Genomic DNA, 24010 nt, shown 5'->3' on the forward strand with positions numbered 1-24010 from the left:
GTCTCAAGCAGAAAGAGCAGAGAAGTGCCTGGTTTGTGGGAAAATGCACACTGGCAGAAAGGTTCATCCTTGGAGGGATGGATCTGGGGAAGGCACTGCTCAGGCCCAGACATGGGCTTAGAACCACTGGGAACGAAATTCCAGCATCTCAAGGACCCAGATTGTGATGGGGAGAGGCTCAAGATGACTCCTCTCAGCCCTGCAGACACCTCACACTGAAGGGAGAGGCATGGCCACAGTGGGATCCTCTGAAGCAGGAGGCTTGAAACAGTCCCCTTCCCCTGGCTTTTGGAAGGATTTAGGACTTTACTCTCAGTGAAATATTGAGCCATCAACAGTTTTGAGCACACCTGATTTATATTTTTAAACAATTTTTCTGGCTGCTGTGTTGAGAATCAACTGTAGGAAGGTTAAGGTCAGAATCATAGAGTCCAGCTGTCTGGCTATTGCAGTAATCACCCCAAGAGATAATAATGATTCAGGCTGATATGGAAACAGTGAAAGTCTAGATACATTTGAAGAAAAGGCCTACTGGTATAAGACCTGTTAATGAATTGGATGCAAATGAGAGAAGAAAGGAGTGGAGGAGGATGCCAAGGTTTGTGTCTGCCACCTCGCAAAGTGGAAGACGGAGCAGAGAGCAGCAAAGCTGGAAGGTAAAAAATCACAGCGAGGAGGCTGTGCTATGGTGTAAGAGATGATGAGGAGCTGAATTAAGACATTAGCAGTGGGAATGTGTAAGATGAGAGATGAGTAGGTTTAAGAGGACACCCAAGATTCTGACTTGAAGTGGGTGTTACTACTGGCATTACAGGAAAATGGGGCACAAAGAGCTTTTATAAACTGCCAAAGGTCTTAGAGGCTAATAATGTCTAGAACCAAGATTTGAACTCAGATGTGCCTGACTTTAGAACCAGAGCTCTTAACCATTATGTGGGGCATATTATCCCTGGAAGAGAGAGACGGCTGCTGGCTGGAAAGTACCTTTACAACAGTGTCCATCTCTCCGTTAGCAGTAGCTCAAGCAGACAGTGTACAAGGAAAGCCCCCTTGGATGGGCAAGGAAGAAAGGGAAGTTAAGCCCCGGAGTGACTGAGCCAGGAGTCCTTTCTGTTGCCAGCACTACATGTTATGTGCTATCCTTTTGTTCTCTAGAAGTAAGAATGCTGGACAAATCCCAGGCCTGCAGGTGCAGCTTAAGATGATATCTTTTGTGGATATATTTGCATTTTCAATAAGGAAAGTGATCTTCGGGTCCAGCTACAGTGTGCCTTGCGTATCTCCCTATGGAAATTGTGTTTCTGTCCCTGATGTATTATCTCTTTCCCTAAAATAAAAGCAAGGATACAGTCTACTGCAGACCTCACATTATATTCCCTTCTAACTTCTGCCTCATCGCTCTTTTCTGAAGAGTGGCCTATATTCTGTTGTCTCCATATCTTTACCGGCTATTTTCTTTTGAATCCACCCAGGCTTTCATCAGCACCAGATCCACCAGGACCACACGGATCTGGCCACCCATGACCTCCACACTGTTTAACCCAACTCTCTGGAATTTGGGGCTCCCTCCTTGTAGCACAGTATTTTCAATTCTAGGTTTTATTGTTATTTAGCTATGGTGAGGCCAACAAATCAGGAAATAGCTGTCATTGAAAAAAAAAATTGTACCCTCTTTCCCAAGAGAAAGGAACATGTTACACCACAGGGGACCACCCAGGGAAGCATCAGGGTCACATGGGGGCAGAGGGAGAAGGGGAAATGTGGACAGGAGACTTTATTGTGTTTTTCACAGGCAGGAATGGGCAAGGTGGGATAGGCAGGCTTAGAATTGGCTATTTTGAATAATTTCAGTAGGCTCTGAGGCATAGGGTCTGTCCCTTGTCCTCTGGTACCTGGCCCTGGAGTGATTAGTGCAGATAAGTAGTGACAGAGTGTGTGAGGACCAAGTTGTTGTTTGTTTGTTTGTTTGTTTGTTTGTTTGTTTTTAAAGCTTTTAGAAACTGCCAAAGGTCTTAGCCAAAGGTGGTTTGGGGTTCTGGATTGTTTGGTGTGCATTTGAAAGATGAACTTCTTTGTGAGAAATTGGTTAATTCTAGGAGGGGCAGTCCTCCCAGAATTATCAAGGCCCCAGATGTCAAAGCATTAGAACACAGAAAGGAAAATATATTGCTAATTTGTCTTTTTTTCTTCTACTCTCAACCCTCTTTTGCTAGTAGCCTCCCTCTCAAGGATTGATCAATGTTGAAATGCCCCACATCTCAGTCCTCGGACACTCTCTTCTCCCTATCTCTCTTTAGGGGAAGCCATGCATCCTCATGGCTTTAAGTAACACTTATATTTTGATGACTCTCAAATTTATATGTCTACCCATAAACTCTAGACCACCTATTACCCAACTGCCTACTAAACATCTTCACTTGGATGTCTAAGAGGCATCTCAAACCAAACATATTTCAAATATATTCCAAGCATATTCTAATCTTGATTTCTGCTTCCTAATCTGCTACTCTCTGTCTTCTCCATTTAAATAAATAGCACCTGCATTTGCCCTAGTGACTCAAGCCCTAAACCTATAAATTTTACTAGATTTTTCTATTTTTGTCAAACCTGTGAGAAATTCCCATCAGGTCTTCTTTGAAAGTATAGATGACAAATGGAAAGACATTATATGTTGTCCATGGATTGAAAGACAATATTATTAGATGGCTATATATTCTGATAAACATATAGATATAGTACAGTTACTATCAAAATTTCAGATGTGTGCTTGTGTGTGTGTATAAGCAGATTTCAAAATTCACATGGAAATGCAAGAGAGCCAAAAGGGCTCCCCTGCCAAACACACACACACAGAGACATCTGCAAAATCTTGAAAAAGAGCAAAGTTGGAGTACTCACATTTTCTGATCTCAAAACCTACCACAGAACTACTGTAATCAAGTCTCTGGTACTGATATAAAATAGACATAGCTCAATGAAACAAACTTGAGAGTCCAGAAATAAATCCATACATCCATAGTCCAATGGATTTTGGTTAGGGGGCCAAGACAATCAATGAAGAAAGAATAATCTTTTAAACAAATTGTGCAGGGGCAATTGGATGTCCACATGCAAAATAAGGAATCTGGAGCCTTACCTCATACAAAAATTAACTCAAAATGCATCAAAGACCTAAATATAAGAAGAAAAGTGATAAAATTCTCAGGAGGAAACAGATGTAAATCTTTTTTTTTCTTTTTTCTTTTTTACCTTGGATTAGGCCATGGTTTCTTATATAAGACACCTACAGCACAAGCAATAAAAGACAAAACAGATAAATCCATTTTATCAAAATGAATTATTTTTTTAATTAAATTAAGACATTTGTGCTTCAGAGAACCTATCAAGAAGCTGAAAGATAATTTACAGACTTGGAGAAAATATCTGTTAACCATGTATTTGATAAACAACTTGGCAGTTTCTCAAAAAGCTAAACATAGAATTACCATTTAACCAAGCAACTCCTACATATATACACACCCAAGAGAACTGAAAACATGTCTACACTAAAACTTATATATAAATAGTCATAGAATTATTCAGAATAGCCAACAAGTGGAAACAACCCAAATGTCCATCAACTGATGAATGGATAAACAAGATGTGGTAGTATAGTCATACAATAGAATATTATTCAGATATAAAAAGGAATGAAGTACTGATATGTGCTACAACTTAAGTGAATCTTGAAAATATGCCTGGTGAAAGAAGCTACACATAAAAGGCCACATATTATATGATTACATTTGTATGAAATATCCACAATAAGCAAATTTATAGAGACAGAAAGTAGGTTAGTGGTTGCCAAGGGCTGGAAGGGAATTGGGGAGTTTCTTCTAGTGGATATGGGGTTCCTTTTTGGGATGATGAAAATGATCTAAAATTAGTGGTATAGGTTGCACAATTCTGTGAATATATTAAAAACCACTGAATCATCTACATTTTATATGTATAAATGTGTCTAAGTATATAATAGAGGTCCGATGCTCAAAATTCATGCAAAAGTAGGCCTTCCTTCCCGTGGCTCCTGGCACCGGCTTCCCTCTGGCATCTGGGGCCCATGCTTCCCTCACAGCCTGGGCTTCCCTCAAACCCCTGTCTTCGTCCAGAAGGACGTCCCGTCTAATTAGCATGCTACCCTTTTATTATTATAGATATGCAGGCACAAACATACAAATACACTTACACATATAATTCTCTATTATATGTCAATTACACTTCAATAAAGATATTGAAAACATTAATAAATTTAAATGACAAAGTAAATATATGTATATATACTAACTTTCAACAAGAACCATTTCTCACCTCCACTGGCCCCACAACTCTAATCCAAACTATCATCACTTCTGCAAAAATATTCCTCACTGATCACCCTGCCTGTCTCCTTCCCAACAATAATCTATTATCTACACCAAGCATGTCAAACTCATGGCCCACAGGCTGCATACAGCCCACAAGGAATATTTTTGCAGCACAGCCAATATAACGATATATAAGAAACGTTTTAATAAAAATTTCATAACTTAATTTTTACATTATCCTGTTATACGTAATTATTAATAATGAACTACAACATTCGATGATGACTGTTTACAATAATCGTATTGCATTCACTTTCCTTATGAGCCTGCTCTCTATTTCTCTCCACTAATACCAGCAGCGAATATTTTAGCAGCCGTTTGCCACACCATTAGTCTTGTACTGACTTGTTTGGTGTGTGCAACAGGAAATATTTTCAGAGAACAAGGAAAATAGGTTTATTTACATTACACTTATTAATTTGTGCAGTTATTCAGTGTCTGGTAACTTAATGTTCAAGAAAAAATATTCATTTTCATTAAAATGTTCTATTATTTTATGTTTCTATGAAAATTAAAGCTTTTGTGTTTTTGTGGCCCACATAAACTTAAAACTTGTTTATTTGGCCTGTGTTAGCCTTTGAGTTTGACATGCTGGATCTACACCAAAGCTGAGTCCTCTTCTGAAAGTGTAAATGAGATCATGTCATTCTGATGCAAATCCTCCACTGGCTTCTCCATTGTATTCAGAGTAGCTCTGCTTCTAACCTGATTTACATGTATGGCTCTAATTTATTTCCCCTGAAGAAATGGTTCCATGGCTAATACAATGTTGACAGCTTCTTGGAGGCCAAACTAGCTGACAGTCATGTGTCCTGTCTTTTTTTGCCTTCAACCATGAAAAGTCTTTGGATGGGGGAAAACAAAAACAAAAAAACAAACCTTGAGCAAAGGTAGAAGCGTAAGAGATAAAACAAGACAAAGGTTAGGAACACAATCAATAGAGCCATTTCTCTGCTCTCCCTGTCTAAACCTCTTAATAAGAGGTGATCCACGTGATGGGAAAACTCATTCACAGCATTCAAAAGAGCTTGACTACTTTACCTGCTCAGTGAAATATTTATTGATAATCTAGTTCTGTGCTCCTGAGCATTAAAAGGAATGCCTGACACCCAGAGTTCTGGTCCAGCTGGTTTATTTATGTGACAAGCAAAATTTGGTTTTCAAGGGCCTACTCCAGAATCTATGGAAGGCTCTGTGGGAGAAACAAAGAGATAACCACCAGTGTGGGTTAAGTCAGAGGACCGCTAGATAATCAGAAGTCTGTTAGAAAAGGAGGAAGAGCTTCTAATTTGTATTGATAAAGAGGCCTTAGCTTCCTCTTACCCTATCTCCCCTCTCTGAGAAGCCCGAGACTTCCCTTCCCAGCTTCACTCTGCCATGGCCCACTTAGAGATTTGTTTATGAGTCCTGGCCGATGTGGCTCAGTTGGTTGAACATCCAGTGCACCCAAGGGTTGTTGGTATGATTTCTCGGTCAGGGCATGTGCTGGGTTGCAGCTCAGTCCCCTGTGGTGGTGGGCTTGCAGGAGGCAGCCAGTTCCTATTTTCCTCTCACATCGATCTTTCTCTCTCCCTCTTCCTCCTCTCTCCCTAAAATCTATAAAAATATTTTTAAAAATATTTGTTTATAAGTCATTTCCTTATTTTCAGGAGTGAACAAGTCATCAAGTCATGAGACCAGAAAAACTACAGAAAGCAAAACTTCAGAAGGGCCTGAGACTTTCAATTGTCTGTTTCAGATCCGGTAGACAACATGTTCCTCCTCCTGCTAATTTTGAGCCTGGGAGTACAGCTTCATCGGAGCAGAGGTAAGACAGACAAAGGGAGGGGCCTGAGAAAGAGGGGCAGGTGGTGGCCCCTAGCTGAAGCCAATGATGGCAATGCGGTCCTCAGGCTAAAGGTTTCCTTTGAGGGGAAGAGTGATAACTGGCTGTTACAAGCACAGCAAAAGAATGGTGGCTCGTGCATGCCCATGTTCCAGTCTTACAAAAGCAGGGACTGAGCATATTGGTTCATCCAGTCCCACTCTGCAATGAAGGTGGTGACAAGAAGACAGAACGTCTCAGACCATTCACCTCAGAACTGATACAAGAGGGCATTATTTGTTTGTCCTGAAAGGAGAGGTGCCAGCCAGCTGTCCCCTTCTCTTCTGACAGGGAGAGGGAGGAGACAAAGATCCGGGGGACACCTGAAGGACTCTGTTACTTTAAAGAGTCTCTTGTAGACATTCTGCTGATTATTAAATATTTATTTCAGTTCCTCTTTTAAAATTGTTCATTCAAATGCTAATAGAGAATTACTTGAATTGGAAAATCAGAGTTTTCCTAATGTTTAAATGAATAATGAACCTTAATGTGATGCCTTTGGATATTGAAGAAAGGAGTTCTACCAGTAGGTGTGGATGCTCACAAGTTTTTTCCCATCTAAAGTACTTTTCGTGGTTGAAGGCAAAAAGCAGTTTCACAGTTTGTGGCACTCCTAGGAAAGGTAGTTCAGACCCTTTCTGTGTGCAGTGAGGATAATGAGTATGCTATTTTGGGTGAATACCAGGAGGTAAGAGAGGAAGACAGAAGTGGGCACAGGGGTTTAGGCCCTCAATGACAGCAGCCCCAATCCTTGGGAAGTCCTCCCACATTCTGCCTTTGGTTGAAAAAGAATGGCTTCCTTGGCACTGATAACCTTTTGAAGAGCTTTCCCCTACCTTCCAGGTGATCCCAAGCTGCTATTTACTCAGTTACATTCCTCTTCCTTCCTTGGGCTGGACAGCCTGGTCTGGTAGGAGCCATCCGTGGAGAACACCCCAATATGCTGCTTACTCCAGCCCTGCCCTGTAGAGCCAGCTGAAGAAACACATCCTGTTACCTTTCTCAGGCACCCTCAGATTTTAGAGACATATGAAAGGCAAAGATGCCTCCTTGCTACCATAGAACTTTAAATTTCCAACCTATATAATAAAAGCCTAGTATGGTAAGTGTCCAGTAGTCCGTTCAACCCATCAAAGCATAATATGCTAATGATATGCTAAGGCCACTCAACCGCTTGCTATGAGGTGCACTGACCATCAGGGGGCAGATGCTCTGACTGGCAGGTGAGCTTGTTGCTAAGGTTCAGCTGATTGGGACTGAGCAAGATGGGCCGAACATGCCCTGGAATCCTCCCGCGGTCCCTCCCCAGCTGGCCAACCTCCGCGTACCTCCCTGGCCCCGATCGTGCACTGGTGGGGTCGCTCAGCCTGGCCTGTGCCCTCTCGCAATTCAGGACCCTCAGGGGATGTTGGAGAGCTGGTTTTGGCCCGAACCTGCAGGCCAGGCCTCAGGACCCTACTGGTACACGAATTCATTCACCAGGCCTCTAGTAAAATGATAAGAAAATCAAAGATCAAAAGAAGGTTCTAAAGCTGCTGTACCCCATCCCCTGTTAGGACTGGAATCTCCAGGAGAAACCCTGGGAATTGTAAAACTTCTGCAGGTTTGCAGCTTAGAAACATTGAGACCTTTTTTTGTGTGAGTTTTTGTTGTTGTTGTTGTTGTTGTTGCTTTAAATTTTCTCTTAAAGAAAAGAGTGAGCTAGGATAACAAGTGGTATCATTTCGTATCTCTTACTGAATCTTTCTCCAGTGGTAGTACCTATCTTTCTAAGATAAGTAGCACAAGGAAATGAAAGTAGGTTCTAACAATTAGGGATACTAATGGGGCATAGGGAAGAGAATACTGTTTATTTATTGAGGACATTGAATGCCAAATAACTGTACTAGGAAATTTATATATCTTATCTTATTATATCTTCACAGTAATCATTTGGTAGATGAGGAAACTAGGATTCAGAAAAGTTATTTAATTTACCAAAGCTACTGTTCTTTCTACCTTACTGGGCTACAATGATGGTGAGCAAGTACTGCAGACAATGCCTAACCCACACACTCTGGATGGATTGGATTTTTGGAATTAAGTTTGATTATGGGCACATATTAAACATTTACTCTGGACATTCACAAAACCAAAAAATATGTATGCATTTTTATGAATTAACTAAGAGGAAGCTATATATACATATTGTATCTTGCTTTTTGTACAAACTTGGAATTCTTCTCTGCTTTCCATTATATATTTATGCAGATAATATTAGTTCAAACAAACATTAAATACCTGTCTAAAATTAGAATGCTTACCCCTCAGGTTTGTTTTTAAGTTTTGACATTTCATGTCTCTCTTAATTAAAGAATTTCTCATAGAGGCTACCGGAGAAAGAAAGGGAAACACACACACACACACACACACACTGAGGACTGATTAGATTACTACTTCTGGAGAGCATATGAGGTCTATGATGAGGGTGAAAAGGGAAATTTTATTTAGTATGTTTACCAGTTTGTTGTTATTGTTTGCATTTACTTGTATAATAAAATAAATCTACAAGAGGATTGGTTGTATAATCTACACTAATAAGAGAGAAACATGCAAATTGACTGTACCTCTGCTATTCCCACAAGCCACACCAACCAGTCAATCAGGAGGGAATATGCAAATTAACACAACCAAGATGGCTGCAGCCACAGAGCTGGAATGACCAGGAGGCTTGGGTTGCCCTGGTGATGGAGGAAGCCAAGCTTCCTGCCCACCCTGGCTGGCCCTGACCTCCACCCAAGGCTACAAAGTTTCAATTATTAAAGATAAATAAATCCCAGATACTTGCTTCCAGCCGACCCTGGCTTCTGCTCAAGGAGGCACTGAAAAAAAAAAAAAGAAAGAAAGAAAGAAAATAAAAAAGGAGGGGCTGGAAGCTTGGGTCACCAGGGTGTGATCAGGCCAGGATGGGATGGCAGTTGTGGGTGATCAGGCTGGTGGGGAGTGGGGCCATTGGAGGTAAGCAGACCAGCAGGGGGCCAGGTAGAGGTGAGCAGGACAGCAGGGGGGGCAATTTGGAGTGAACAGGCCAGCGGGGGGGGGGGCACGTTGGGGGCGAGCAGGCCAGTGGGGAGGTAAGTTGGGGGCTAACAGGCCAGCGGGGGGGGGGGCAGTTGGGGGTGAGCAAGCCAGCAGGCAGAATTGTTAGGGGAAATCAGGCAGGCAGGCCGGCAGGTGAAAGGCTGGAGCTCACAGTCCCTGATTATGAACGGGATGTCCTACTGCCAGTTTAGGCTCGTAAACTGGCAGTAGTACATCCTTCAAGGGTTCCCAGATTGGAGAGGGTGCAGGCCAGGCTGAGGAACAACAACCCCCCCCATGCATGAATTTCGTGCACCAGGCCACTAGTTAAAGTATAATTATTAAAATATAGGAATCCTTTAAAATCACATGAGAGCAGATAGGCCATGGAATTCAGTCCCCAGAGAACCCTGGCTATCAGGGAGGTCTGACGGATGACCTCCCTGCCCTCATTGCCCTGTGAATCCATAGACCTGCACTCTCACCGAAATGGGGGAAAAATAGATATATAATTGGATCAATATAATTTTGTGTTACCTTGCCTGTTTAAATTTCTACTCTGAAACTTTAAAAATAATATTTATTACAGTGTTGTTAGTCATTAAAAATCACCTAATGCCCATCAACAGGAGAATGCATTCCCATCAGCAAAGTATTAGAGTTCCAATTATTCCACATCCTTCTCAATACGTGGTATTGACATTATCATTTTCTTTTTTTAAGTCATTCTAAAAGGTGTGTGGAAGTATCTCATTTGCTCTTAATTTGCATGTCCCTAATATCTAGTGATGATAAGCATAGTTTCACATTCTATGGCCATTCATATATCTTGTTTGGTGAAGTATGTATTCCAATTATTTGACCAATTTTAATTGGATTGTTTGTTGTTGCTGTTTTTTAAAATATATTTTATTGATTTTTTACAGAGAGGAAGGGAAAGAGATAGAGAGCTAGAAACATCAATGAGAGAGAAACATTGACCAGCTGCCCCTTGCACACCCCGCACCGGGGATGTGCCCACAACCAATGTACATGCCCTTGACTGGAATCGAACCTGGGACCTTTCAGTCCGTAGATCGACGCTCTACCACTGAGCCAAACCGGTTTCGGTGGGTTGTTTGTTTTCTTATTGTTAAGGGGTTTTTTTGTTTGTTTGTTTTGTTTAAATATGTTTTTATTGATTTCAGAGAGGAAAGGGGGGAGAGAGAGAGAGACATCAATGATGAGAGAATTGATCAGCTGCCTCTTGCACGCCCCCCACTGGAAATCAAGCCTGAAACCCAGGCTTGTGGCCTGATCAGGAATTGAACCATGTCATCCTAGTTCATGGTTGATTCCCAACCACTGAGCAACACTGGCTGTGCTTTAGTTTCTGCTATTTTTTACTAGAGGCCTGGTGCATGAATTCATGCACTGGTGGGGATCAGGCTGAAACTGCCTCTCTACATCCCTCAAGGGAACCTGGATTGTGAGAGGGCACAGGCCAGGCCAAGGGACCCCACTGATGCATGATTGGGTTTGGGGAGGGACTGCAGAGGAGGGCTCCAGGGCATGACTGGCCTGTCTCATCCAGTCCCTATTGGCTGGACCCCAGCAGCAAGCTAACCTACCAGTCAGAGCGTCTGTCCCCTGGTGGTCAGTGTGCATCATAGCGACTGATCAAATAGTCAAACAGAGGGACACTTAGCAAATTAGCCATATATATATATATATATATATATATATATATATATATATACCTAACAATATCTTATAACTCATCTTGTAATACATTTAAGAAAGGTATTTACTTTTATCTGTTGTCATGTCTTAGAAGAAAAAAGTAACCTAAATTTTACTCTTTTCATTGATGTTTCTTTCTTTCTTCATCTTCCAGAGATAGATAAAATCAGGAGGGCACATGACCATGGTGATATTTGATATCACTCTGGGGCAGGGCCTATACCCCGGGTCACTCCACTTATTCTATCTTCCTTCTCCAAAACTACTTCTGTTGACCCCTTAGGCATACAACACAGAAGAATCAGGTTGGGGGATGGATTTCTAAGATGTCTCCATGCAGAGTTCCTATACAAAGGAGTGCCTGAGTCAGCTGCCCAGAGCAGGCTTTTATCTTGAACCAAAAATTAGAGTTCTCTGAAAACTGTGGCTTTTCTTAAGCAGCCCCCAACTTATAAGCACATTAGGTAGGAAGTAGGAACAAGTCTAAGGTTCTGTTGTCAAGTACAAAAAAAAAAAGTATAAAATTAGCTTAAAGAGGAAGCTATCTTGGGAGGCAATGCAAATGATTTATTTTGTGTTTACTGGAGATGTGACAGGTGCTGGCTCCCATTGATTCTTGATTGCAAATAAAATGTAAAGTTACCCCAAGAACTTTCAAAAAGACTCCAGCACTATAAGTGCACCCTAATTGTATGCAGGTTGAACTGGATTATATAATTTTTTATCTTTTGTAAAATGTAGATTCAGTGGATCAATATATTATTAAAGTATGTGTACATTATATAAAATTTTTCAAAGGCTCCAGCATTAGTCAAGGAAACTGCTTTAATTTGCCTAAAAAACCTGCACGTATGAGTTTTTCATGCCCTGGCCAACTCCTTTACCCTTTAACTTAGTTAAGGGCCCCAAATAATGGCGAAAGCCTGTCTTATTAGCTTAATTTTGTAGTCACGGAAATTTTCTAATTTTCTCCTTTGTCTGATAACTTCAGGAATGCAATGCTAAGCTGAAGGTTAAATTAATAACTACGAAGTGTATAAAATATAAAACAAATGTATTTTTTTAGTACAAAGATGAAAAAATTTCTGTTTTATTCATGGATGTATTCAATAGTATGTACATGCCAGTGGGTATATAGTCATATCTGTAAAGTTGTTAGGAGTATAAGTTTTCAAGTCCCAGATATATAAATTTGAATTCCAACTCCATGACCTTGCTCAAGTGTATCACTTCTTTAAGCCTCAGTTTCCCCAACTGTAAAATGGGAGCAGTAACTCCTACCTTGCAGGATTTAGGAAACATCAAATGAGATGATGATGTAAAGCTAGCCCAGTGTCTGGCTCATTGTGTTTAATAAATATTAACTATTATTCTACTTCCCATTAAAAGTCCCAATGCATCCCAGAGCTTTAACTCAACTTCTCAAATGTTAATGTGCACGTGAATCACGCCATCAATGCTAAGATGCAGATTCTGCTTCTCTAGGTCTGGGGCAGGCCCTGACATTCTGCATTCCTAACTAGCTCCAAGGAGAAACTGAGGACAACACTTAAATGGCAGGATGATAAAAGATGTTTGCAGGTGCAGGTGTTTTGTCTAACCAGTGGTTCTCAAAGTTCTTTGCATATTAGGGAAATTTTTAAAAAATTGATGCTAGCCTCACAAAAGAATTAGAATTTAATTTGAAGGAATTCTAAGTGGGTCCAGAGCATTAATTACTATGCTTTAAAAAAGCCTTCCCAAATAAAAATTTCCTAGTTATTCTGAGGTATTCATATACATGATCCATGTTTGCTAATTGCTTTTTTCTCTTGTGAACATTAGCTGAAAAACATCAGCTGTCTGAGAGGTAGCGTGCTGTATGCCTGCAGCCTGGTACACACAGCCCTGTACAAGGCAGAGTGGGGAAGCAAGCAGAAAATGCATTTTTGTCAAAGGCCCAGACAGTCAAGAGGGGAGTTCTGCTCTGTGCTATGGGGAGTTCCAGAGGAAGTTACAGACGTTCCTCTCGTGAAAAGAAAGCATAGTGTGATAAATACATTTGTTAATTAAATTGTACCCAGAGTCCTCTAATTCTTATTATATCTCAGACTCAGCAGCTAATCTTCCTTGCAAGCCCCATTTTTCTTCCCTGTTTCCTATTTTATCATGTGTTAAAAAAAAAAAAAAAAAAAAAAGGAAGTGCTATGAGGAAAGTTCAATTAGTGTAAATTCCTGAACCTGGCTCATTAAGATAGTTAATACATTTTTGACAAACGAGTTAGCAGAGGCTTAACACATAGTAAGAACTCAACACGTAGTGATTGTAATTATTATCACTGGTGAAAGGTAATTCACTTTTTTTCAGGGAATGATGTAATTTCATTCACATGAAAAAAGATGAGCCTGGATAATAGGTGGTAGGAGGGCCATCAGGTGTACAGGTGGGGAGTGTTGAGAGGAGAAAACTACCTCAGAACAGTGTGTAGAGAAGTCCACTCTTGCCCAGATGGGGAAGGGACAGAAATGAGCCCAAGCAATGCCCAGATAATGATGGATATTCCCTAGAAAATCGGGGTGGCCTGAGTCCCTTTGGCTTCCACTCTGCACAGAACTGAAATGTGAAGGCAGACAATGGGAGAATATCTTGTTTTCTCTTTAGCCTTATTCAGAGTGGTGATCCCTAAAGAACTATACACAGTGGAACAAGGCAGCAATGTGACCCTGGAGTGTGACTTTTACTCTGAAGATGACCTGGATGTTGAATATATACAAGCCAGTTTGCAAAAGTTGGAAGACAATACATCCTTGAACAGCGCCACTTTGCTGAAGGAGCAGCTGCCCCTGGGCAAGGCCTTATTCCACTTCCCCCGAGTCCAGCTGAGCGACGCGGGGAAGTACCGCTGCGTGGTCGTCTATAGGAGCTCCTGGGACTACAAGTACCTGACTCTAAAAGTCAAAGGTGAGTAGTTTCGGGGCCAGGAACTGTGGAAACATCTCTCCAACAAGGACCTAAAGTGAGCTCGAGCTAAAGCTGGGAGGATGGTTCTAAGGAGACAGAGCTATCGCAAAGAAAGGAAAAGTACCTGGTCAGTAATAACGTGTTCCATATGCATACAAGGCTGCTGCGGTAAGGGAAATAGGAGCAGGAGTAGCAGGAATAAATGGGGCTAGAGGAAGGCAGCCATGAGTCCTTGAAAGGAGGGGAGGAGTCAAAGGTTGGCTGTGCCTAATTCACAGTTTGTTTGAGAAACATTGCTTGATTATTAAGCTACTCTTTGAGAACAGCTTATTCCCCCAGTCCAGAGTTATTTAAACCATGGTTTGCCATCCATTTATGAATTAAAATATCGGTTTAGTGAGTAGTAATCAGGTAGGTGCTCCCCCCTCTCCCCCCAATAAAACGAGTGAACAAAATGAGTAGAATAAAATACATCAGAGGTTGTATGTTTTGTCTGTTGCCTCACTCTGGGTCAGTCTAAAAGGCTTGAAGGGCACTACTCTAGTCCAAGCCTCATTAATTGCTGATGAATAGAAGTTCACAGAAGTGATGTGGGCGGCCTGAAGGAGCCCAGGGTAACTTCATTGGCTGGAGCATTGACCACGTGCATCATAGATGCACCAAGGTTTGCAGGTTGGTCTCCAAGTAAGGGCACATGCAGACGACAACCAGTGAATGCACAAGTGGGTAGATAACATATATCCCCCTCCCCCTCCTCTTCCCTCTCCTCCTTCCCCTCCTCCTCCGCCTCTTCCTCTCCCTCTCCTTCTCCCTCTCTCTCTCCCTCTTTCTCCCTTACCCTCTATCTCTCTCTCTAAAATCAATTTTTAAAAATAAAATGAAAGTTTAAAAAAAATAGCTGTTCCCATTCCTCTGTGTTCAATATATATAAATTGATTTCACAGAGGAAGGGAGAGATAGAAATATCAACGATGAGAGAGAAACATCAGCTGCATGCCTCCCACTGGGGACCAAGCCCACAACCCAAGCATGTGCCCTTGATAAGAATCAAACCTGGTACCCTTCACTCCATAGGCCAGCACTCTAACCACCGAGCCAAACCAGCTAGGACCTGCTTTCTATCTTTATTGCATTTCCTACCTCCAGACTTAAACTGGGAGGAACTTCCAGAACATTGAAGTTAGTCTGAGTTCAATTAACAGGAAGAGAGAAGACTGTACATTTCATGATCCCCTTAAGGCCCCCACGTTTGTGGGTCTCTATTTGAATGCTGTAAAGCATCTAGGATTTTGGCTCAATTAGGGGTCAAATGTCCCATTTTTTCTCTGTGGCTGAGGGCTATTTTTTATTCTTGAGAAGGCACTCTGCTTGCTTCCTCACCTAGACCAGGGATGGCTCAGCTATGGAGCAGATTTATTCTTTATAAATTAATTAAACAATTAACTAATTAATTTCTTAACTTGTTAATGGTCTCCAAACTAGGCTATATGGGGATCACAAAGACTTTTTCTAAGGAGTGGACAGGCACAGGCAGTTTTAGGAAGTGAGTTTCTCAATCTTCGTCTTCCCCAAGTACTTTTCCCCCAAACTGATTGCGCCTGAGAATGTGCCTTCCAGGCAAGGCTCTTGGGGTTCCCCTAGAACACTTCCTCTTTTAGTATTGCTTTCTCCCATTTCAGAAAAGCCCACCTGTCACCCATCACGAATACAGTGCATTGCCCCACAGTGCAAAAACCTCCATAGCCTGGGAAGTGGCCTTGTTCTCCACATTTTTCTTTTGATTCTGCTGATGCTGTCCCATTCTTGTCAGCCTCCAGCCCGCTCTCTCCTTGAGACTGAGCACCATGCCTGCAATTAAGTTGCAGGGTTCTGATGGAGAGATATTTAAAGCTGATGTTGAAATTGCCAAACAATCTGTGACTATCAAGACCATTTTAGAAGATTTGGGAATGGATGCTGAAGGCAATGATGACACAGTTTCTCTACCAAATGTTAATGCAGCAATATTAAAAAAGGTCACTCAGTGGTACACCCACCACAAGGATGGCCTCTTCCTCCTAACGACGATGAGAACAAAGAAAAGGGAATAGATGATATCCCTGTTTGGGACCAAGAATTCCTCAGAGTTGATAATAACACTATTTGAATTTATTCTGGCTGCAAACGATTTAAACATCAAAGGTTTTCTTGATTTACATACAAGACTATTGCCAAGATGATCAAGGGGAAAACCCTTGAAGAGATCCACAAGAACTTTAATCTCAAAAATGACTTTACTGAAGAAGAGGAAGCCCAGGTACGCAAAGAGAACCAGTGGTGTGAAGAGAAGTGAAAAGTTGTGTCTGACCACTGTAAGGATTGTTTCAAATTGTTACGCTGCTCTGTTTATAATTGTTAATATCGGACAAACAGAAGACAAATGCAGCAGTAAATCAATTCTATTAGCAGAATATTGTCCTCATTTCATGTGTAGTGTGTACACATTCCAAACCTATGGCTGTGTTTTTTCCAGTATGATCAAAAGTATCTTTTTTCTTTTCTCTGAATAAAACTGAATTGTGGGTTCTCTATAAAAAACAACAACAATAAAAACCCCTTCATAACCCTAAACAAAAGAGTAATTAGAAATATTGATAACTTATCAAATTGCAATGACTAACAAATCTATTGCAGATGAGGAGATATCAAGTTCTCTGTTTTCAACAAAATTGAAGGAGACCCTAATAAATGAGCACCTGATAATAATATAATAAAAGATGAAGTAATTGTTGCCATATAAACATAAGTCTTTCAAAGAATGAAATGCCTTATGTTTATCCCCACTATGGGCAAAGAATCCCCAACAGACACAGAGCAAGTACTAAGAATTGAAGGACCACACCAACCTGAAGGCCTGGGCAAAGCATGAAGTTCTTATAGCTATTAAAAATGACAAATAGAAATAGAATTGATGTTGAATCTTGTCTCATTTCAATCATAAATCATATGCATCCTCATGAAGATTCATGATTCATGAAGAAATCAGGAAGAAAGCCCCATCCATCCCATTAAGTGATACATTTCCAATAAAAATTTATGTTTAATAATTATCAATATTCATATTTTTATGTTTGATTTTACATGTGCTAATAATAATGGAAATTAGATTTTAATGCAGAAGATAGCTTTGAACACTTGAAGCCTTACAGTCACAAGAAAAAATATTGTATTTCAATAGCCACACATCATGTTTGGTTTCAAAGAAACATGGAATAATCAATAAAAACTTTAAAATATGATGCACGAGGATAAAATTCTATAGAAAAGTGGAATGAAAATGAAGGTTCAAAGATTAAAAAGAAACAAAGTAAAGCTCTGACTATTAGAGAAAAAAAATTTATATGCATTTTTCAATAGATGGCAGTGTCTATAAAAAACTTTCTTCCATATCTAGATGACATTGAATACATATGTAAGAATGAAATAATTGTTTTACTAAAAATATAAATGTTTCTAAACTTCTAAATGTCATATATTTTCCAACCTAGAAACACTAAAATCTTTAAGAATTAAATATGTGAGAGGGTGCACACTGGATCACATTTTTTTTTTTTTTTTCGGAGAAATACAAGAAAAAAATAAGTTGAAGCTTATCACCTAAGAGTATTTTATCCTGATCAGGGATCTCTGAAGGAAGCAGGGAAGAACTGGAGCCCCAGTTAGGATTTGTTTACATGAAATAGGACTAAAGGAAGGACAAGCTTTTTTCTTAAAATGTCTGACCTATGGTATAAACATTGAAAATATTTTTTGCACCTTACTTAATGTCTGGGCAACAGTTCATATTAAATATAGTGAAAAGCGAACTGATTAACTGATTTCAAAAGCAAAGGGAGGGAAATATTATAGTAGGTAATATGGCTGGCGAGTCCAGAAGAGACAGTATCAAGAGACTGCAGCTTCTGAAAAGCCAGGTTCTGAAAAGCAACTGCAAAAACAGTGAAAAATGTGTCCAAGGAAGAGCAGGGAGCATGGCTGGGAAAACAGAATACAGTGGCTCTGAGAGACTGGGACAGCCCAGGAATTGAGCCCGCAGGTTGAGAACTGGCCTATGCAAAGAATCCCCAACAGACACAGCAAGTACTAAGAATAGAAGGACCACACCAACCTGGAGGCCTGGGCAAAGCATGAAGATAAGAATGGAGAGAGCCAACACCTGGAATGAACTGAGAAAAAGGCCCCAGAGACACAGAGAGTGCAACTTTAGCAAGTGGAGGAAGGAAGCGGCATGGCTCCCATTCTTAATTACTAGAGAAATGGTCTTCACCCTAAGAAGGGAAAACGCAGGGCCTAAGGAGGAAACAGGCCGAGAGGAGCCACGCGGTAGTGAAAAGATAGCAATGCTTTCAGCCTCTAGGCCCAGAGAAAGCATTTGCTAAAAGAACTTACTGATGGGGCTCTGATCTTGGTGTCTCTTCTCCACTGGGGAAGCGGAAGGGAATAAGGAAAGCTGGAGTCAAGGAACAATGAATTTTGAAGGGGAGGAAAAGCTTCTGTGAATTATAAACTGTTTAACCTGAGGTTCCTCTCCAGACAAATGAGAGAAATCCTAAAAAAAAAAATTTTTTGTCAGTGATTATTAGAAATCTGTTGGGATTGTCTGAGGCTAGAACATGGAAACCTACTTTTTTATTTTAACCATAGTTACAGTAATTATGATGATAAAACTGATAATACTATGTACAGCTTATATTTATTTCAGCAATGCTAGAGTTGCCAGTAATTTATAAATCATATAGTTCAAGAAAACAGAAACCACTTAAACCATTGTAGGATAACCATTGGAGATTTAAATCAGGAAATCTTTTGATGGAATAGACTATGAAGCCTATCTAGGAAGCTGCTACCACCAGTGGGCTGGAGGGAAAACAGGAAGGCAGGTTGGTGGAGCATAGGACCCAGAGTCACATGACAGACCCTGGAATCCCAGTGTGCCTGTCCAAAGATAGCAGAAGCCAGGGGAGAGATGTAGGTGTTGCTGGAGAGACCAGTATAGCATAGCACACGGGGGGAGGAATACCCTAACATTTCCCCCTCTCTCACCCTTCAAGCTTCCCATCATGTTCCTATCGGCTGTCAAGAACCTGGAATACACAGCCTGCAGGAATCAGTCTTCCTGCAGTAAAAAGCAGAGAAGAAAAGTTGAGGGATGGATCTGTGGACAAACAGGATCAGGACCCACACAGCACACACCTTGTGCATAAAGTAGTAAAATGCGGGTTGAATAGTAGTAGTTACCTGTATCTATAACAGACTGAACAACTAGTAGTTGTTGAGTCAGGGGCAGCAAAGGGTGATTGATGGTCTTGGGTCAACCTGGAGATAGTCTCCAAATGCCAAGGGGTCTGTTACAGAGAACCAGGCTAGGCAGTAGTTCATTTATTTAACAAAATTCGTCTTATGACCCTAGCCTGTTGGGCCTAAAGTGTGTCCAATGCATAGGAGGTAATTATACTTTGTACTGCTTAGATAACACTTGGAATATAGCTCACATTACATTGGGCGCGGGCGGGGGGGTGGGGGGGAAGGAGAGAAAGAAAGAAAGTGAATCCAAAAACTGGTATCTAGCACTGGGTTTGACAACTATGTCTTCTGAGAAATGGTTGATAGAAAAAGACTTGTTTATCTACAAATGAAAAGACTATGGAGTTTCATCAGTTATCTTCAAATACTGGAAGAGTTGCCTTCTCATATGGAAGAGCTAATAATTACTAACACTAATTGAGTATTTATTATGTTTTAGACATGTAACTCATTTATTTAATCATTCTAACACTCCTGTTAAGGATAAGTATTATTGTACCAATTTTATAAATGAAAAACCTAAAGGGTCAATAGGTTGTGTAACCAGACTTTGGCTCAAGCCCAGTCAAACCTTTCAGATTCCGAAGCCTATGTTCCAACTGCTGTGCTTACCATGTGGTGTTGTGCTAAATCAGACAAGAACCAATGGTTGAAGTCACCATGAGGCAAAATTTGACTTGGCATAAGGATGCTTTTTTTTTCAATGAAAGTTGAACTTTTTATTGTCTAATGATGGCAATAACTACTTCTAGAAGTAAGAGCTTCCATTCATAGACTTACTTAATGAAAAGTTAGTTATCTAGCAAGTTACTAATATTAGAAAATAAATTATTAAAAATAAAAAGGGACATTTCATAATGATAAAAAATGTCAACTCAACAGGAAGACATGTGTGTACATCAAACACGTAGCTTCAATATATATAAAACAAAAACTGGCAGATATAAAAGGAGACATAAGCAAATCCACAATTATATTTGAAGACTTTGAATCATCTCTATCATAACTGAGAGAACAAACAAAAAAAATAGAAGAATGAACAACATAACCATTTTGACCTAACTAATATATATGAAACTTATACCCAACAACTGCAGAATGTATTTCCAAGTGCATGCATCAAGATATCTATCTTCCAAAGTTACTAAAGATATTTCTAGAGCAGAAGTTGGGTTAGTTGTATTTTAAGAATACTCCCACCTCTGAAATTCTAAAATGTACTCATCTTTTCCTAAGAATAATACCCTCAATCTAGCTTCCTCATTGTGTGTTGCTGGTAGTGATGCCATTTCAGCCACTTCCCAAATACTGTGGAAATGTCTTTAAGTTTTATAAATGTAGACGTGTTCTCCTCTCCCTTCCCTAAACTTTGCTGATTCTTTTAGTTTAACATCTCTCCCATCTCTCTCTCTCTCTCTCTCTCTCTCTCTCTCTCTCTCTCTCTCTCTCTATATATATATATATATATATATATATATATATATATATATCTTATATCTATCTATCTATATCTATATCTATATCTATATCTATATCTATATCTATATCTATATCTATATCTATCTATCTATCTATCTATCTATCTATCTATCTATCTATCTATCTATCTATATCTTCAGGTGCAAGCCTTGGCCCAGGTCCTGATTCCTCACCCTCCTAGTTCTGAAATCACCTATCAACTTGGCCATGAAAATCAGCTTCTTATCCCAAGCTGCCCTGTGGGAGCAGGCCAGACCCTCACCCACTATACTACTCTTATAAATTCATTTATGATCCTCCATCTCCCCCAAATACCCCAGAGCTTCAGAAATAACGTACAACATAATAGGACAACATGACTATAAAAGAACATCATACAAAGGAGGGAAAACTGTAGATAAATAACACAAAATGAGTATTCAGAATGCATGACTGATTATTAGTATTTGGCTCTGAGATTGGTTAGTCCAGTGGTCGGCAAACTCATTAGCCAACAGAGCCAAATGTCAACAGTGCAATGATTGAAATTTCTTTTGAGAGCCAAATTTTTTAAACTTAAACCTCTTCTAATGCCACTTCTTCAAAATAGACTTGCCGAGCCATGGTATTTTGAGGGAGAGCCACACTCAAGGGGCCAAAGAGCCACATGTGGCTTGCAAGCCAGTTTGCCAACCACAGGGTTAGTCTAACTGGTTCAAGACCTTCAGTAGGCTGGTTCAGAACCTGATTCTTTTTGTATACTAGTTCTGGGTACTCCGAAGTCCCTCTTAAAAACATCCTTTCTCTATATTGCTCCATCCCTAGACATTTTCAGTTACATAGAGAATCATCCTCTGATGATGATTCCAATACAAAATTGAGAATACAGTAGCTGTGAAGGGCATGGGTTCAAGTCTCCTCCCCCCAATCTATCCCTGATTCCAGCTGTTTCCTTATTTACAAAATAAGACTATGAATTTTACCTACCTCACAAGGTCCTTGTATAGTTTAAATGACATAATGTATGTTAAGAGGAAGGAGTCAGGAATTAAAGCCGCTCTCCACTATTCCTCTTCATGTTCTAAACTAAGTGAACAATATACACAAGAATTAATACCAAATGGAAAATGACAGCCATTTTTAAATAAGTGGATAAGCACATGATGTTCCCCTTTCCCCTATCCTTATTCTGGGGCTTCTCTGGTAATATATAGGAGAATATGACTTAGAATAGAGTCCTTTTGTTTCTTGTTCCTTCAGCTCATAACCTAAGACTCCAGGTTTGCAGATCAGACTCTAAGGTCATTCATCACACAAAGCATTCAACCTCTCTGGCTTCAGTTACCTCCAACAAGAATTGGGAATATCAACAATACCATTTTTGCTGTCTTGTAAAACTTAAATAACTCAATGTGTGCAAAATGTGTTCCATTTCCTGGAACAAAGGAAATGTTTTTAAAAAGTAAAGGTATTATTACTTAATATTGATAATGATTATTTTCTTTATTTCATATGGTATTGGGTACAAGCTCTACAGGAATCAGAAAAGAAAGACTTATTATTATTTTTTCTTCTTCTGTTGCCCAGCTTCCTACAAGAAAATAAACACTCGCATCCTTCAGGTTCCAGGGACAGATGAGGTGGAGCTCACCTGCCAGGCTGAAGGGTACCCCCTGGCAGAAGTCTTCTGGCCAAACATCAGCGTTTCTGCCAACACTAGCCACAGGGAGACCTCTGATGGACTCTACCAGGTCACGAGTATTCTGCGCCTAAAGCCACTCCCTGGCAGAAACTTCACCTGTGAGTTCTGGAACGCTGATGTGAAGGAACTTACTTCAGCCATCATTGACCCTCAAGGTAAGAGCAGCTGCCCTCCCTGACTATCAGTCAGGGTTCACTCAGAATGAGTAATTTGAGGAGAGTATAATAAAGGGACTATTTATGAAGTTATGATCAGGATTAAAAGAAACTACTGAGGATAGTGAATGACCCTGGGGCTTCAACAGTAGGGGAAGCCATGACCACTATTGCAGTCAAAGGGAGCTGTGGGGAAAGCACCAAGTGACAGAGCTGTGCCCTCCAGTAAGAGGATTCTGCCACTCGCAGCATCTGCCAAAGGGTGCAAGTGGGTGAATAAATATCCCACCCTCATGCTTCTCCCACCCTCTGATCTTCTGGTGCATCCCATTATGCTAGATCCAACTGTCAGAGAACAAGGGAATCCACTGATCCAGTCTATAAAGATCAACCTCTCAGAGCTCAGAACAGAATGTTGAATTGTAGATAATGGTCTGAAGAGAAAACAGAAAATATCCAGCACAAAAGCTAATTACTCAGCAGGATGAATATCACTTTCCTGGCTTTGCTGCCAGATAAATGGTTTGGAGGTTTTACAGGAAAACTGGCTTCTCATAAAAAAATCTTGCAGAGCTTACACTGGCTATGCTGAGTCTCATACTTTTAGAACTTCATACACTAGCAAAATCTCAAATGCTTTTTGAAGTCTGACCATTTTTTTTATATGCCAAGTAAGGACATTTATTTGACAAATAAGAGCAGCTAACATGTATTATCGCAATCATTTCATAAGAGACGGGACATTTATCACCAAGTACACAGGTCTCCTGGTGGTCCTATAACAAATTACCACAAACTTTGTGAGCTTAGGACAATACAAATTTATTATTTTACACTTCTGGGAGTCAGAAGTCTGAAAAAGCCTTCACTAAGCTCAAATCAAATCAAGGAAGAATGTATTTTCTTGTTTTTTCCAGTTTTTAATGGCCACCTGCATTCCTTAGCTCATGGACCCTTCCTCCACTTTCAAAGCCAGCAGCTGCATACCTCTGCTTCTGTCATCACATCTTTTTTTTTTTTTTTTTAACTCTCTTTCCTCTCCTTTCTACCTCTTAGGGACCCTTGTGACTACTGGAACTCAATAATTCAGGATACTTGACCCATTTCAAGTTCCTTAACATAATCACATCTGTAAAACCCCTTGCAATGTAGGATAACATATTCACAGGTTTCAGGGATTAGAACGTGGACATTTTTGAGGGGAGTTATTATTCTACTAGCATACAAATAAAGAATATCATCTCAGAATAAAGGACATTTCCTAGTACTGGTTAATTTGACTAGAGAAAATTAACTATGTTGTCATTATATGTCACTTCTTGTCCTTTGTCTTAGACAAAACTGAGCCTATGATTAGGGCTC

The 24010-nt window shown here is 40.2% G+C and overlaps 1 protein-coding gene and 1 pseudogene across 5 annotated transcripts in view; both read left to right on the forward strand.

The window, feature by feature from the left end:
* Positions 1 to 24010, forward strand: part of PDCD1LG2 (programmed cell death 1 ligand 2) — a 68969-nt gene that overhangs the window by 24917 nt on the left and 20042 nt on the right. For 4 of the 5 annotated variants that reach the window (XM_045580184.1, XM_045580186.1, XM_045580183.1 and 1 more), the window contains exons 2-4: positions 6053 to 6210; positions 13691 to 13990; positions 22379 to 22648. In XM_045580184.1, coding sequence (XP_045436140.1) covers positions 6156 to 6210; positions 13691 to 13990; positions 22379 to 22648 — 625 coding nt within the window. In that variant the 5' untranslated portion in view covers positions 6053 to 6155. The remainder of the gene's footprint in view (positions 1 to 6052; positions 6211 to 13690; positions 13991 to 22378; positions 22649 to 24010) is intronic. The other variant, XM_045580185.1, reaches the window with a different exon arrangement.
* On the forward strand, positions 15019 to 16358 carry LOC118716556 (annotated as a pseudogene).

This window comes from Pipistrellus kuhlii, unplaced genomic scaffold (assembly GCF_014108245.1).
Source record: "Pipistrellus kuhlii isolate mPipKuh1 unplaced genomic scaffold, mPipKuh1.p scaffold_m20_p_12, whole genome shotgun sequence".
Taxonomy (NCBI): domain Eukaryota; kingdom Metazoa; phylum Chordata; class Mammalia; order Chiroptera; family Vespertilionidae; genus Pipistrellus; species Pipistrellus kuhlii.